The sequence below is a fragment of the Mobula hypostoma genome, chromosome 24 (genome assembly GCF_963921235.1).
Source record: "Mobula hypostoma chromosome 24, sMobHyp1.1, whole genome shotgun sequence".
Classification (NCBI taxonomy): Eukaryota; Metazoa; Chordata; class Chondrichthyes; order Myliobatiformes; family Myliobatidae; genus Mobula; species Mobula hypostoma.
Genome location: NC_086120.1, coordinates 44,534,464 through 44,551,885, shown reverse-complemented (window position 1 = coordinate 44,551,885; position 17,422 = coordinate 44,534,464). Strand labels below are relative to the sequence as shown.

At 42.5% G+C, this 17,422-nt stretch overlaps 1 protein-coding gene across 2 annotated transcripts in view; it reads right to left on the bottom strand.

The window, feature by feature from the left end:
* Positions 1 to 17,422, bottom strand: part of sf3a2 (splicing factor 3a, subunit 2) — a 30,783-nt gene that overhangs the window by 13,291 nt on the left and 70 nt on the right. Inside the window, exons 1-6 of one of the 2 annotated variants that reach the window (XM_063032121.1) lie at positions 17,139 to 17,352; positions 10,822 to 10,980; positions 10,657 to 10,728; positions 5,694 to 5,740; positions 3,333 to 3,442; positions 318 to 367 (exon numbers count right to left, since the gene is read on the bottom strand). In XM_063032121.1, the coding sequence (XP_062888191.1) occupies positions 318 to 367; positions 3,333 to 3,442; positions 5,694 to 5,740; positions 10,657 to 10,728; positions 10,822 to 10,947 (405 nt within the window). In that variant the 5' untranslated portion in view covers positions 10,948 to 10,980; positions 17,139 to 17,352. Of the gene's footprint in view, positions 1 to 317; positions 368 to 3,332; positions 3,443 to 5,693; positions 5,741 to 10,656; positions 10,729 to 10,821; positions 10,981 to 17,138; positions 17,353 to 17,422 lie in introns of those variants that run through there. The other variant, XM_063032120.1, reaches the window with a different exon arrangement.

Sequence of the window (17,422 nt, the reverse complement as noted above, 5' to 3'; positions counted from 1 at the left end):
CTACAGCAGTAATAGACCACAAGCATACACTGAGTGGCTATTTTATTAGGTACAGGAGGTATCGAATAAAGTAGCCACTGAGTGAAAGTGCCCACTGACTATCCTGACACCCAGTGACCTGGATTTGGAATGGGTATAATAGCCTATAATAAACACATGATTAGTGCATGGGAAGCGGACATATATACCAGATAATAGAAGTCAGGCAGATTCACATTGCATCCAGGAGTGAATCCTCTTCAAAATGAATACACAGCTTACTGAATAAGAGAATGGATCTTACTCTTCAATGCAAAGAGAGCACAAAAGGATTTTACCTGAAATAGGAGACTTTGCTGTCCCATTTCTGCATCCCGCTGTTTGGTCACTATAAAACAAATGGTAAATCTTGATATACTTAAGCTGGGTTATCAGCCCGCAGCTAAAGCAGAGTAGTGCTGACTACCCTCCACATGCTAGAATAGATGGTGCAGCAATTTACTTTGCAAACGTTACTACGAACTTAAAAAAAGTCACGTGATTGTTAATAAATTCCACAATATTCACAAACTTAAGAGGGCTAATGGAATTTGCTGACAGAGATTATAGAACAATACAGCACAATACCAGCCCTTCCGGCCACAATGTAGTGCTGACCTTTTAACTTACTTAAATATCAATCTAATGCTTCCCTCCCAAAAGCCCACTATTTTACTTTCATCCATGTGTCTATGTAAGAGTCTTAAATGTACCCTAATGCCTCTGCTTCTACCAATACCCATGGCAGCGTGTTCCACATACCTAACACTGTGTTTTAAATAAAAACTTACTTCTGACTACCCCCCTTATACTTTCCTCCAATCACCTTAAATTATATCCTTTTGTGTTAGCTATTTATACCCTGGGGAAACATCTATGGCTATCCACTCGATCTATGCAACTTTCATCCTCTACACCCCTGACTGATTGCTATGATTTAGTAAAAATGCCAATTTACAATAAAATCTCTCCTTGCAGCCCTGATCTACCAGCAGAAGGCAAAATACAAATGTCTTATCCTGTTGAGTTCTTTTACCTTAACTCCAAGTCCCAGGTTAAAACATTTTAATTTATTATATCAGCTATATTATTTATTATTAGATTATTAGCTTCCTTAACATTGTTATAGCTGGGGAGGAAGTGAGGAAAAGCTCCCTCTACCTTATAAATACTCCCAATGCCATTTATCTCAAATAGTCTCTGACAACCAAGTCCAGCTCCTGGTCTTCACATGTGGCTTAGCTACTAAGCCTGATGGAACCATTTCTACTGACAGGAGAAGGGGCAAAGGCACGTTACCAGCGCCTTAAAACCAGTTGCTTCAGGCAAATGAAGCTCATCAGCTGTGATTGGTGGCTTGTCTAGGAGAGAGAAAACTTTGATCTCAAACCCCTGTTTCCTTGCAGTTATACACACTCATGGGGAAGGCTTTGGGAGTAAAGCCTGAGGAAAACTCCAGATATGGAGTCCCTAACCCAGTCCTATGTTGAGTTCAATGCTAACTGGCAACTCCTGCAATGGCACAGGTGCCAAACTGTATTGGTCTCTGCCTTTCCTTTGGATTCATCAGCAGCGTGGAGGGAGAACCTGCTGCATGGGTAACAGCTTGCTCTCCAGGTTGTACTGTCCTAGCTTGCATATGACAGCTTAGGAAGTAGCATCAATGGCCGACCCAGACCAACATACATCCTCACTCATTGTTCATCAAGGTTCATTCTGACTGGTGAGTTTCACTGAACAGGAGCCAGGACTTGGAGTGAGAGTTGTGGAAGCGAGAAGAATTTGCAGTGAGCGGACTTGAAGAGAGAGTTTAAAAGCGGTACATCTCGAAACTTAGACAATTACAGCACAGTACAGGCTCTTTCGGCCACCAGGTTGTGCGGACTATAAACTTGCAGATCGTGGTCTCACCGGCAGATTGCTAGTTAATAGATGATTGGTTAATAAGCTAATTAACAGCAGCCAATAAAAAGACGTTAGGGTGAGATAGAGTGGCCATTGTGATAATGGAGGTTTTGATGTGAAGAGGTGGAGTAAGTAGATCAAATGTGGAGAGTGAGAGCAGCCATTTAAAAAACTAGTTTCAGTGAGAAAACATAGGCAAGGTTTTTATTTTGTTGTCTATGCTTAAATTGTATCAGGCAGACTGATAGTTAGGCTAGTGGAATGCTCCTTCGGCAGGATGTGGGGAGTCAGGGAACCTCAAGGCTTTGCTGATGACTACAGCTGTGGAAGTCCAGCTCCTGACAGACTGAATATACTCCAGATCGTCTGGGAAGCTGAAGGCTTCAAAGATGAGACTGCTACAGAGGTGGTCACCCCCAAGGTACAGGCTTCAGATGGGTGACTAGCAGAAGTAAGGTGAGTAGGTAGCCTGTGCCCACAGCTCCCCTCAGCAATCAGTATACGCATTTGGATACTGCTATGCAGATGCCCTAACGGGGCACAGCAGCAACAGCCAGATCAGGGCACTGTGGCCAGTTGGAAGAGTAAAGTCAGGCAGAGAAAATTCAATAGTGGACTTGATAGTTAAACTCTACTATGGATGGTCCCAAGCCCAGCTGTGAAAGGGAAAAGGTTGGGCTGGAGGCTAGCAACCCCATCCCACAAAAGCCCAAACCTAAAGAAGCACCAAAGACCTTATCCTTGGGAGAGAAAGAACCTTTGCCTAAAAGATGTATGAAGTTGTGCGGTGAAAGTTGAAGACAGGACCGATCAACCTTTGACCCAGGACCAAGGACTCTGGTGAGCTCTGTCAATGGCCTAAGCCCCAGTAGGGATGATGGGCTCAAGAAGAAGACTTAATATTTAGGGAGGGAACATGCAGTAGATATTGTGGCCACCAGAGGACATACATTTAAGGTGAGAAGGATTACAATCAAAGGAGATGTGTGAGACAAGTTGTTTCTCAGAGTGGTGGGTGCGTAGAAAGCACTGCCGGGAGTGGCGGTGGTGGTGGAGGAGGCAAATACAATAGAGGCAGTAAAGAGGTTCTTGGATAGGCACATGAATGTGCAGGAATGGAGGATATGGAAATTGTGTAAGCAGAAGGGATTGGTTAATTTGGGTACTTGATCACTAATTTGGTTCGGAACAACTCTGCATCAAAGGGCCTGTTCTGGAAGGGTTTGGACTGGGTGCAGGTAGATACAGAAGATCAGCACAACATTATGAACCGAAGGGCCTAATCCTGTGATGTATTAAAGTTATTAAATATTAGTAACTTGAAATCATGTTTTCCATGTCCCAATTTACAAATTTTTGTTTTATAAAAAAAAAGCAATTGCCAAAATGGCCCATAACGTCACATATACCTTTATAACCAGGCCGACCAATTTTCACAAATTTCTTCACCTCCACTTTAACCTTCTCAGGGGCAGGCTGTGCTGGTGATTCCTTTGCTTCTTTTGCTGCTCGCCGGGCCCTGTATTCAAACCATTGAATAGATCACTCTGCAGGGAATTGCCATACCTTTACAAATTTCATCCTCTTAATGGGCAAAAAGCAATTCCCAAGGCAATGTCCACCCACCCGGCAGTTGCATATGCATGTAGTACATTATCTCATTTCTGCATTGAGCCTGTGATGATCATGGACGTTTATCCTAGCTACCTATGTGCCTAAGACTTTTGCACATTACTATACCTCCTCTCTGAGGGTGGTACCTGTAGACCTGTAGTGAGAAGAGGGCATGTCCCTAGCTAGTGGGAGTCCTCATTGTTTTTGAGGCATCACCTTTTGAACATAGCCAGCGGGTGGTGTAGTGGTATCAGCAATGGACTTCAAGGAGAATGGTCCCAGGTTCATTTCCTGCCGGCTCCTTGCAAACTTTCCATCTGTGCTGGGTTGAGTGTTGAGATAGCAATTCAGCTTCGTAAAAAAGCAAGACAAATGCTAAGGAAATGGCAAAAATGCCGCCCCAAGGCATGGAAAGGAACAACAACCACCTTTTGAACTTGGATTAAGGGGAGATTTCATAATTATGAAAGGTACAGACAGGGTAAATGCAAGCAGGCTTTTTCCACTGGAGCTGGATGAGACTAAGTCATGGGTTAATGTTTAAGGGCAAACTGAGGGGGAATTTCTTCAGTCAAGAGGGTGGTGAGAGTGTGAAACAAGCTGTCCGTGCAAATGGATGTGGAGTATAAAGGGACTAGGTCAATGGGATTAAGCAGATTAATGGTTCAGTAAGGACTACACGGGCCAGAGGGCCTGTTTTTGTGCTGTAGTGTTCTAACATTCAATGATTTTTCTGTTGTATACAGCTTATATATGCTCGATTAATCAATATTCCATTGACAGCTGATCTGGGAAATCTAGTTAAAGTAGCATTATTACAGTCATTTATTTCAGTATTTGTTAATTGTTGACCAGAACTGTGCAATATTGCAATATAACAGCAAAATTTTTATAAGGAGGGGCTCAGAAGGTTGGCACATACATTATTGTACAAAAATCTTAGGTATATATATGAGTTGATGATCAATCTGATTTTGATATGGGTTTCTATTCTCGACTGAGAGTGGAAGGGTGCAGGGAGAGGGGAATTATGGTTGGGGAAAGTGCCAAGCAGACGTGATACCATTAGAGTCTCTATTGTATCTCCAGTGCATGGAGTGGCCACGTAATGCAAAAACGGAAATGTGCAGTAACAGAATACAAGGCATTAGTATCCAAGGATACAGATTCCTCATATGCAAAGCTTTGATGTTAGTATCATTATCAAAGGAATTGCTGTTTCAAGGGGTAGAGAATAAAAGATGGGACAATACGGCACTTCAAACTAGTTAAATAAACTACTAACTATCTATAATAGTAACTAAAGAGAATGAAACATATGCTGTATTTTCTTATAGATAAAATTAATTTCTATGAACCTAAAACTTTATTCTTGCTATTGTTTTCTATTTACGACAGCTGCAACATTGGTACTCTAAGAATTGAAGATAAAAACCAGAGGAAAGTGCATTTTTCATACATAACTTCAACTCTCATGATCTAATGCCGACACTTTCATTATGTGCTTTATTTATGATGGTGGATATCTCTTGTATCTGAAAATGACAGGAACCTGTGCAGGGGAGTTTTTAAAGGTGGAAAAGGCATTGCACTGGGGCAGTTCCACTCTCAGAAGTCTAGTCCAGTGGTATAATTAACCACCACAACTGCCGTCTTCCTTGGTTGCAGCGGATGACTATGACCACTTCTGTGCCTCATCATACCTTTCACTTTCCACAAAGCATTGCAGAACTGCCTTCCTGGATCTCATTCGCCCAGTCTGCCAGAGCTGACTTCACATGCTGAGACAGGCATGTCCCTATCTCACCGGAGTATGAGGCTGCAAGCTGCCCTTACCCTCACCGATCTAATGCTGGCACCTTTATTATATGCTTTAGTTATGATACATAACTCAGTTATATCTGTCAAAATATTTCTCTGGAAACTATTTGAAAAGAAAACTAGTCTTTCCTCACCCACCCTCTGCAAAATTTACACTCAAGACCCTGTATTCAGCTTGAAGGCATTACACAAGTGCAGTAGAAATAGCATTTCATAACTGGACAGACGAGCACTCATAATTACATTTATTTCAGAAAGAAAAAGCATGTTTTCTTTTAAAACATTAAATGTACAAGCTCAGATTGATTTCACATCCAGTATATTTACACACTTACAGATTAGTCTGGTGCTTTTTCCCTTGTGTGTGTGCCAAGTAACTCCCCTAAAGAAAAAAAATTAAATCAATTATACCAGGGAATCGAATTATGCAAACACGTTTGTTGCAAAAATGTTTTAATTACTTTCTGCCTCTACACTTAAGACCATAAGACAAAGGAGCAGAAGTAGGCCATTCGGCCCATCGAGTCTGCTCTGCCATTTTGTCATGAGCTGATCCACTTTCTCCCATTTAGTCCCACTGCCCTGCCTTCTCACCATAACCTTTGATGCCCTGGCTACTCAGATACCTATCAATCTCTGCCTTAAAGACACCCAATGACTTGGCCTCCAATGCTGCCCGTGTCAACAAATTCCATAGATTCACCACCCTCTGACTAAAAAAATTTCTTTGCATGTCTGTTCTGAATAGGCGCCCTTCAATCCTTAAGTCATGCCCTCTCGTACTAGACTCCCCCATCATGGGAAACAACTTTGCCACATCCACTCTGTCCATGCCTTTTAACATTCAAAATGTTTCTATGAGGTTTCCTCTCATTCTTCTAAACTCCAAGGAATACAGTCCAAGAGCGGACAAAAGTTCCTCATATGTTAACCCTCTCATTCCCGGAATCATTCTAGTGAATCTTCTCTGTACCCTCTCCAACGTCAGCACAACCTTTCTTAAATAAGGAGACCAAAACTGCCCACAGTACTCCAAGTGAGGTCTCACCAGCGCCTTATAGAGCCTCAACATCACATCCCTGCTCCTATACAAAACTCCTCTAGAAATGAATGCCAACATTTCTATAACTCCATTTTATTTCCACACTTCCATTTGGACCTCTGTCCCTCCTCTCCCCTCCCTCATTCCCAAATTCACAGAACCAGGAAACAAATCCCCATGCTTTCACTTTTCAACGGATGGGACTCTGCAATTTGTTACATGGCCAATTGATAAAACCAGCAGATATACCTTCACCCCGCTTCATAAGTAAATTCTGCAGCACCAATGGAGAGGAATAAAGAGTCAGTGTTTCAAGCTGAGACCATTTATCAGGACTGGAAAGGAAGGGGAAAGAAGCCAGAATAAGGAATTGGAGGGAGGAGGAGGGATACAAGCTGGAAGGTGAAGCCAGGTGGTGGGGGGGTGGGGGGTGGAGAAGAGGGATGAAGTGAGAAGCTCAGAAGTGATAGGTTGAAAAGATAAAGGGCTGAAAAAAGAGGAATCTGAAAGGAGAGAAAAGTGGACCATGGGAGAAAAGGAAGGAGGAGGGACACCAATAAAAGATAGGCAGGTGAGAAGAAACAAGAGCGGAGCTTGATGAGGAATGGAAAAAGAGGGAAGGGGGAGAGGGGAAACATTTCTGGAAGTTAGAGAAATCAATATTCATGCTGTCAGGTTGGAAGCTACCCAGTCAGAATATGAGGTATTACTCCTCCAACCTGTGCGTGGCCTCATCATTACAGTAGAGCAGGCTACATGCCAACACGTCAGAATAGGAATGGGGAGTGGAATTTAAAACAGTTGGCCCCCGTGAAATCTGTCGTGAATGGAGCAGAGGTGCTCAATATAGCAGCCCCCTAATTTATTTCGGGTCTCACTGATATAACAGTGGCTGAACCAGGAACACTAGATTGTTCCCCAGTTCTTTTTATCTTTTCAAGTCAGCCTTTCCTCTAGGAATTCCCTCTCCCATGGTATCTTAGTGTGCAATTGTGGGATACAAGACCTTTTACCAACTTCAAGGCCCCAAACAATCCTTAAACATGAAGCAGTAATTTACTTGTACTAATTTTGGTTTAGTACACTGTTTTGCTGCTCATGATCCAGTTTTTTTCTATACTGGAAAAACTGGAGAGAGACAAGATGTACATTTTATTGAATAGCTGCATTCAGTCCACAAGGGTGACCATGAGCTTTGGCTCGTTTGCCATTTTAATTTTCAACTCACTCCCAACCTGCCTTCAGCTTCCTACGGTGTTCCAACAAAATTTAATGTAAACAGCATCCTGTCTCTCAACAAGACAAGAGTACAGCCTTTCAGGCCCAAGGCTGAGCTCAACAGTTAAGAGATAAACCAGCATTTCTGGCATTTTTATTTCCAATTTCTAGCATTTGCTCCACATTCTTTTGGCAATTTCAGATAATTCTGCATTTACATCTCCTCCAGACATCTGTTCCTGTTCACCATGCTCTTTCATCTGCACTATTGTCCTTTGCTTGTTTAATCTTTCTTTCCTTTCATCCTGTTCTATTCTCTCTTCTCCTCCCCGCCTCTGCCGCTTAGAACTTCCACAATTTCTAAGAAAGGTCGACAGTCTGAAACAAACAATTTTTCTCTCCACAGATGCTACTTGGCCTAAGTATTTCCAGTATTGTCAATTTTTACTCTATACTTGCAATGACTTCATCTCAACTAAAATCAAATATATCAGCTCTCCAAAAAAAGTTTCAAAAATTCTCGAAAGGGATATATGTGATGATAAAATATTTATAATGTCAATACTTCACAAATTATAAACACTAACCCCCAAAGTAACCATTTCATTAACTCTGTTCATATTGTTAACTTTCAATTAAAACAACTAACAGGGTTTATTTATAGTCATAGTCATACTTTATTGATCCCGGGGGAAATTGGTTTTCGTTACAGTTGCACCATAAATAATAAATAGTAATAAAACCATAAATAGTTAAATAGTAATATGTAAATTATGCCAGTAAATTATGAAATAAGTCCAGGACCAGCCTATCGGCACAAGGTGTCTGACCCTCCAAGGGAGGAGTTGTAAAGTTTGATGGCCACAGGCAGGAATGACTTCCTATGACGCTCTGTGCTGCATCTTGGAGGAATGAGTCTCTGGCTGAATGTACTCCTGTGCCCACCCAGTCCATTATGTAGTGGATGGGAGACATTGACCAAGATGGCATGCAACTTAGACAGCATCCTCTTTTCAGACACCACCATCAGAGTGTCCAGTTCCATCCCCACAACATCACGGGCCTTACGAATGAGTTTGTTGATTCTGTTGGTGTCTGCTACCTTATCCAGTTAACTGTTATTTCTAAAATCTAGAACAACGTGAATTTAGTGTTGTGTTGAACTTATCATTATTTGAGGCAAATCGGGGTCCTGCCAGTAGAGGTGTCACTTCACATCTGCAGTACCTGGGTTCAATGATGCCACCTGATGCTGTCTGACATTTGAATGCACCCCCACACTCCATAACATGCTGCTTTCATCTTGCTGCTCCAAAATCCCAAGGTAATAGCATCTTGTAAATGCAAATCACTACTAGTACAAAGAGAAGTAGTAGCATCCAGGAAGAGTTGACTCTAAGGAAAATAAAATGGGGGTCGACATGGAGAGGATCTTTCCCATTGAGGGAGAGTCTAGGACCAGAGGGCACAGTCTCAGAATAAAAGGATGTCCCTTTAAAACTTCTGTTTGAAGAGCAATTTCTATAGCTGGAGGGTGGTGAATCTAGTGAATTCATTGACACAGACGGCTCTGAAGGTGAAGCCATTTGGCATATTTAAAGCAGAGGTTGACAGTTCAAAGTTCAAAGCATATTTATTATCAAAATGCATATATGTCACCATATACACCCCTGAGATTTGTTTTGTGGGCATATTCAGTAATCTAAGAAATGTAATAGAAACAATGAAAGACCCCACCCCACAGGGCAGGCAAACAACCAACGTGTAAAAGACAAAACTGTGCAAATACGAAAGAGAAAAAACGTAGCAATAAATATGGAGAACAAGAGATGAAGTCCATTGGTTGTGGGAACCGTTCAGTGATAAGGTGAGTAAAGTTGAATGAAGTTTTCCTCACTGGTTCAAGAGCCTGATGGTTGAGGGGTAATAACTGCTCCTGAACCTCATGGTGTGAGTCCTGAGTACTTACTTTCTGATGGCATCAGCGAGCAGAGAGCACGGCCTGGGTGGTGGAATATCTGATGATTTATGTTGCTTTCCCGCGACAGTGCTCCGTGTAGATGGGGGAGGGCTTTGCTCATGATAAACTGGACTGTATCTACATTTTCTAGGACTTTCCATACAAGGGCATTGGTGTTTCCATACCAGTCTGTGATGCTAACAGTCACTATACTATCCAACAGATATTTATAGGTCTATGATTAGTCAGGTTGTAAGAGGTTAGGAGAGAAGGCAGGAGTATGGGGCTGAGAGGGATAATAAATCAGTCATGATGGAATAGTGGAACAGACTCAATAGACTAAATGGATTGGTGTAACTTGATGCTTGATAGTCCAAACTCAGCATACCAAAGGACCTGTTACTCGAAATGTCACCCACAAGAGACTGAAAATAATACTACAATACTTGACCCCTAAAATATTCAATTTCATGCACCAGCCTAAAAGTTATTGGCACAGACTTCATTCCAATAATAACGCATCTTAGGATAAAAGGAAACAGGAGGGGATTGGTAGGAGAATGTTGGAACTCGTTGCAATGCTTTTCATATTCAGAGTGACATGGCAGTGTAGCAGTTAGCCATAAGACAAAGGAGCAGAATTAGGCTATTCACCCTAACAGCTCTGATCCCACATTCAGTCATGGCCAATTTATTATCCCCCTCAATCCCACTCATATAGCACTATTAATGTGCAAGCACCCTGGGTTCAATTCTGAAACTGTCCGTAAGGAGTTTGTACATTCTGTCTGAGTGTTCCAGTTTCCTCCCACATTCCAAAGACCCATGGGTTAGTAGGTTAATTGATCATGTGGGTGTAATTCAGCAGTGCAGGCTTGTTGAGCCACAAGGGCCTGTTCCCTCTCTAAACAATAATAAAGAATTTTTAAATAATATTAAATATTTTTAACATTCTGCATAGTCAGGCATAAAAACGTAAAGATCAGTACCGACTCAATAACTACCTAGAGACGAGATTAAATTCCAGCCCTGACAGTTTCAGCTTACAACAGAACCATCAAAAATATTTTAAACTTACCTCATTGTTGTGAAGAGTTAAACAAAGTTTACATTCGTAAGAACCCAAGTGATTTTTCATAAAATAAGGATCCTACAAAATTAAAATAAGAACATAATTTATAATGAACTACATGAAAGAATAAAATGAAATCAAATATACAGATCACAACAATCGAAGTTTAACCTTATTTATGTCAATAGTTTCCAATGCTAACTGTCTCAGCCGTTCTCTTCGATCTCGATTACTTTCGGAAGAGGAAGCAACTCCTCCGCTCCCTGTTTTTCCTCCTGCTCGATGTTGAAAATCCATGGTTATTCGATGAACTTTATCTTAATCGAAAACCTGAAAGATTTTAAAAACAAAAGATGCAGATATATAAGCATGTTTTGTTGCCTGCAAGGAAACATTTATTGGAAGTTATTTTAGAGCTCATCATGAATCTCAAATGCTGGCATGGTGACCACAGCAGTGAAATCATGGAGGATATTTGGTAACCTTGATCATCTCAGAGGCCCATGTGTCTGATTCTTAAATGATCTCTGAAATGCACCAGAAAGATACTCAATCGTATTGTCATTATGTTCAGAGAAACAATAAAATTGGCTGGATTACCAGCCATCAAATTCAGACGTGGCAAAGTCACTCAGAACCAACTGACCCAATAATGAGCCTTACAAACTACTGAGGACAAGTGTCTGAACTAGGAGTTCTGTCCCACAGGCAGCCTGACCTCATCAGACGTGATTTTGAGAAGTGGGCAATGTGGTACAATGCACCAAAATCCCCAGGTAAAGTGCATTTATTATCAAAGTATATAAGCTTCAGATTCATTTCCTAACAGGCAGCCACAAAACAAAGAAACCCAAAAAACCCAACAAAAAAAAAAGAGCAGAGCAGCGAGCTGAACTGGCTCGTCCCTTTTTCTGTAAAGTTCTGTATAATCAGCAATAAAAAGTAGATAGGAGAGACTCACCAGCGTTAGCTTGCAAACTCTAATTCGGTGACACATTTTAATCACATGGTTCACATATTAATAAGCTTGTAGCAGGTGCAATCAAACTACTTAAAGTTTGAAGATTAGCTTTATTTGTCACATGTATATCAAAGCATTGAAACATACAGTGAAATGCACTGTGTCAACAACCAACACAGTCTGAGGATGTGCTGGAGGCAGCCTGTTAAGTGTTGCTATACTTCCGGTGCCAACATAGCATGCTCACAACTTACTACCTGTATGTCTTTGAAATATATTTGGGAGGAAACCCACATAGTCACGGGGAGAAAGAACAAACTCCTTATAGACAGTTACGGGAATTGAACCCCGATCACTGGCAATGTAAAGCATTGTGCTAACCACTATGCTACTGTGCTGCCCACTTAAGTTAAACCCCAAAAGGGGGTCATTAGAAATTGATATTTAATGTCAATTTCCCTATTACCTAGCCTTCCTTAGGAGTCTGCAGAGATTGAGCATGACATCTAAAACTTCATCATCTAAAGTTCTATTGGTGTGTTCTGCAGAGTATATAGACTGGCTGCATCATCATCACAGCCTGGTACGGAAATACCAATGACTTTGATCTGAAAATCCTACAAGAGGTAGTGGATTTAGCCCTCCCAATCACTGAACATATCTACATGAAACACTGTCGTAGGAAAGCAGCATCAATCATCAGAGATCCCCACCACCCAGGCCCCGCTCTTTTCTCGCTACTACCATCAGATAGAAGGTACAAGAGCCTCAGGACTCGCACCACCAGGTTCAAGAACAGTTACTACCCCACAAAAGAGGATAACTACACTCACTTGCCCATCCATTGAGATGTTCCCACAACTAATGATCTCACTCTAAGGACTCTTTATCTTATTATCTAATTTTCTCATTATTCATTGCTATTTGTTTAAATTTGCATTTGCTCAGTTTGTTGTCTTCTGCACTCTGGTTGATCTTTCATTGATCATGTTATAATTACTACTCTATAGATTTGCTGAATTTTCCCCGCAGGAAATTGAATATTGGGGCTGTATATGGTGCCATATATGTACTTTGATAATAAATTTACTTTGAACTGTATGTGGACAAGCCTACAATAACTAGGGCAAAGGAAGGACATGTACCAGTACTCCACAGGCCTCTCTCCCGTCTACAATTACACAAGCCCTCTCTCCTTTATTGTTCTTTGTGCCCCACTCGAGGACTGCAACTCCCACCACTTTGAAAATTACTGGTGTACAGGAAGAAAGAAATAGCTGCTGAGTTAATCAATATTAAGAACATAAGACCCAGGAGCAGAATTAGGCCCTCTGGCCCATCAAGTCTGCTCCACCATTCAATCATGGCTGATGCTTTTTTTCTCCTCCTCAACCCCAGTTCCCATAACCTTTGATGCCATGTCCAATCAAGAACCTATCAATCTTTGCCTTAAATACACCCAACCACCTGGCCTCCACAGCTGCATATGGTAACAAATTCCACAAATACACCATCCTTTGGCAAAGAAATTTCTCTGCATCTCTGTTTTGAAAGGATGCTCCTCTATCCTGAGGCTGCGCCCTCTTGTCCGAGACTCTCCCACCGTGGGAAACATCCTTTCCACATCTACTCTGTCTAGGTCTTTCAACATTCAAAAGGTTTCAATGAGATCCCTCCTCATCCTTATGCATTCCAGCAAGTACAAACCCAGAGCCACCTAGTCCATGCCGAGAACCATTTAAACCACCTACTCCCAACAACTTGCTCCGGGACCATAATCCTCCGTATCCTTACTACTCACTTACCTATCTAAACTTCTCTTAAATGTTGAAATGAAGCTCTCATGCAGCACGTGCTGGAAGCTCGTTCCACACTCTCACAACCCTCTGAGTCAAGAAGTTTCTTCCCCTCATGTTCCCCTTAAACTCCTCACCTTTCACCTTTAACCCATGACTTTTGGTTGTAGTCCCACCCACCTTCGTGGAAAAAGCCTGTTGCATTTACCCTATCTATAATGGCAAGGCAAGTTTGGGGATGAGCTGGGATGGTATTGCGGGAGTTCAATGTCCATACAACTGGCCCAGGAGTGACGTTGGGTCACTCCGGATGCCAAAAGTAGTAGTTGGGACCCGGGCAGAGAAATTTCAATGCTCATTTAACTGGCCCGAGTGTGAGGTTGAATCGCTCTGTGTACTGAGAGAAGTCAAGGCAAAGGAGATCCGGGGTCTGTACCACTGGCCCCGGTGCGAGGTTGGATCACTCTGGGCACTGAGCTGATTAGAAGAGCTTGAGAGTGGTTTCGGACTGGGCAGTGAAATCTTGGCCCGGAGTGAGTTGCTGAGCGGTGTGGTCAAGGTCCAAAGCTTTTCAAAGCAGCGGTGTTCAGGTTCTAGGGCGAGGCACGATACGTTGCTTAGACAATTTAAATGCCGGCCCAGATTGGAGGCAAGGGCCAATTTCACTCGCTTGCCACAACCTTCACTCCTCCCTCCAGGGCGCGTAGCCTTTCGCCATTCTGCTGTTAGATCAATTTAAACACCAACCCAGATAGACTGGAAAGACAGGGTGTCGGTTGGGACGAGAGCTGATTTTGCTCATCCCCGCGATGGTCATCTTCACGGCGCTGAGTCTATGAAGCCTGCCTTGGCTGCTGTGCTCCGTACCCGCTAACACGATGACCGATAAGCGAGGCTTTGGGCCTACTCCAGGGCTCAGATCCAAGAACTCAATTTTGGTTCAGAATGCTGTTGTTTTTTTGCTTTAATTGTTTGCGTGATTCTTACCTTTTTTTTCTTTCTCTTGCATATTAAGTGTTCGTCTTATTTTTATTTTCATTCATTTTTTTAAAAAATCTGGATTCTTTCAGCTTTCTTGCTTTGTGACTACCTGTGAGCAAGCAAATCTCAAAGTTGTATCATTTATACATTCTTTGATAATAAATTAATCTTGAAGGTAGGTGACCAAAACTGCACACAATACTCCAAATTAGGTTATACAACTTCACATAGCATCACATTACAACTCTATCTACTTCTGACACCACTTTCAACAAATTACGTACCTGGATTCCCAGATTCTACTACACTCCTCCGTGACCTCCCGTTTTTCTATGTAAGACCAACATGTACAAAACCTCGCACTTGTCTGCATTAACTTCCGTCTGCGTTAAATTCCACCTGCCACTTCTCAGCGTATTTTTCCAGCTGATTGATGCAGCTCCTTCTGCAAGCCATGATCGCCTTCCTCACTGTCCACTATACTCCCAGTCTTGGTGTCATCTGCAAATTTGCTGATCCAGTTAACCACATTTTCATCTAGATCATTAATATGGATGACAAACATCAAAGGAGCCAGCATTGATTCCTGCGGTACACCATTAGTTACAGGTCTCCAGTCAGACAGACAGCCTTCTATCACAGCTCTCTGGCTTCTCACACAAAGCCAATGTCTAATCCAATTTACTACCTCATCCTGAATGCCGAGCAACTGAACCTTCTTGACCAGCCTCCCTTGCGGGACCATGTCAAATGCCTTATTAAAGTCCATGTAGACAATCTCCACCGCCTGCCTTCATCCACTTTCCTGGGAACTTCCTCAAAAGTCTATAAGATTGGTTAGACATGACGTACCATGCATGAAGCCATGCTGACAGTCCTTAATCAGTCCATGTCTATCCAAATACTTAAATATCTGGTCAAGTTGAATACCTTGCAATGACTTTTCCCACAACTGATGTCAGACTCGCTGGTTTATAATTTCCTGGTTTCTGTTTGGAGCCTTTTATAAACAGCAGAACAATACTGGCTATCCTCCAGTCCTCTGGTACCTCTCTTGTCGCTAAAGATGTTTTAAATATCTCTGCTAGATCCCTGGCAATTTCTGCACTTGCCTCCCGTAGGGTCCAAGGGAACACCTTGTCAGGCCCTGGGGATTTATTTATACTGATTTGCCTCAGGGTAGCAAACACCTGCTCCCCTGTAACATGTACAGGGTCCATGAAGATGATGCTGTTTTGCCTCACTTCTGTAGTCTCTATCCCTCTCCCAAGTAAATACAGATGCAAAGAATGCATTTAAAATCTCCCTCATCTGTTTTGGCTCCACTCTGGTCTGCCAGAGGACCAATGTTGTCCCTTGCAATCTTTTTGTTCTTAACATACCTGTAGAATCCCTTGGGATTCTCCTTCAGCTTGTCTGCTAGAGGAACTTCATGCATTCTTTTAGCCTTCCTGATTTCTTTCTTAAGTGTTCCCTTGCATTTCTTATACTCTCTAAGCACCTGATTTGTTCGTACTTGCCTATACCTGCTAAGCACCTCCTTTTTTCTCTTAACCAGGGCTTCAATATCTCATGGTACATGCCGACCAAGATGCCCCCTCCAAGCTTGTCCCATTTGCCAGCATTTGAACCTTCTAAACCTTTCCAATCCATGCACCTGTCCAACTATTTTATTAGTGTGCCTGCTTCAAACACTTCCTCCAGTAGATTCCACACAGGTACCCCTCTTTCAGTAAAAGAGTTGCCCTCAAGTTCTTGATTCCTTAACTCTGGGAAAATGACCCCAGTGGGAGTTCCCAACCTGGGGTCCACAGATCCCTTGCTGAATGGTACTAGTCCATGGTATAAAAACATTGGGAACCCCTGCATCCACTCCTCATGATTTCATACACCTCTGTAAGATCACCTCCTATGCTCTAAGAAATAAAGTCCTAGCCTGTGCAACTTCACCCCACAACTCTGTTCCCCCAACCACCACTACTTTATCATTTCCTATAAGAGACACCTTATGTACAGACACTCTTGTACTCTAGGTACATACAATCAGTCTATGTATATAAGCTAATCTTACACATTTATGTTTATTGCATTTTTATTGGTTTTTTTTGACTTGTTGTGTTTTTTAAGATGCATCAGATCCAGAGCAACATTCATTTGGTTCTCCATTTACACTTGGCACTGAAGAATGACAATAAACTATCTTGAACATTGAAGTCCTGACAGTATCCTTGTAAGTCTTTTCTGCATCCTTTCCAGTTTTATAACATCATTCTTATTGCAGGGAGACTAAAACTTTACACAACACCACAAATGCAGCTTCATCAGTGACCTGTACAACCACATCATGACCTCCCAAATCTTCTCAATGCCCTGACTGATGAATTCCTCCAGCAGTTTGTTGGTCCAGATTCCAGCAATAACTCACCCCCCCCCCCCCGCAGATGCTGCCCAACCCACCGAGTTCCTCTGGTAGTTTGTGCTTTGCTCCAGATTCCAGCATTAACTGTCCATAATCCACGCCCACCCTCCTCTCCACCCTACCATCAGGTGCCGGCTGACCTACCGAGTTCTCCAGCTGACTCCTACATCCGAAGACTATTGAGTCTCCCCTCTAAGTTTCTGCTCCCCTTCCTTGGGAATGGAGCTCATTAAAGGAAAAAAAAGACGCATTGAGCTCTACAAGGTGGCCCTTTTATCGTCGGGCATAATAATAAAAACAAAAGATTCTACAAGATGCCGGAAATCCATACCAACACACACACAAATCTGGAGGAACTCAGCAGGTGACAGATGTTCTATGGAGAGGAATACAGAGTCGATGCTTCGGGCCGAGACACTTCATCAGGGCATGAAGATGCAAAGAATACCCGGGACCACAGGCCTCAGGCACTGCGGACAGGGGAGAACCGCGCGAATACGATAGGGGAAGCGGCAGTTAGGAAAACCGCCTAATGATCGGCCTCGGTACTACCCCCACCAGCGGGCTTTATGCCTCAGCGACGCTGGAAACGGAGCGACTCCCCGCCAGTCCCCT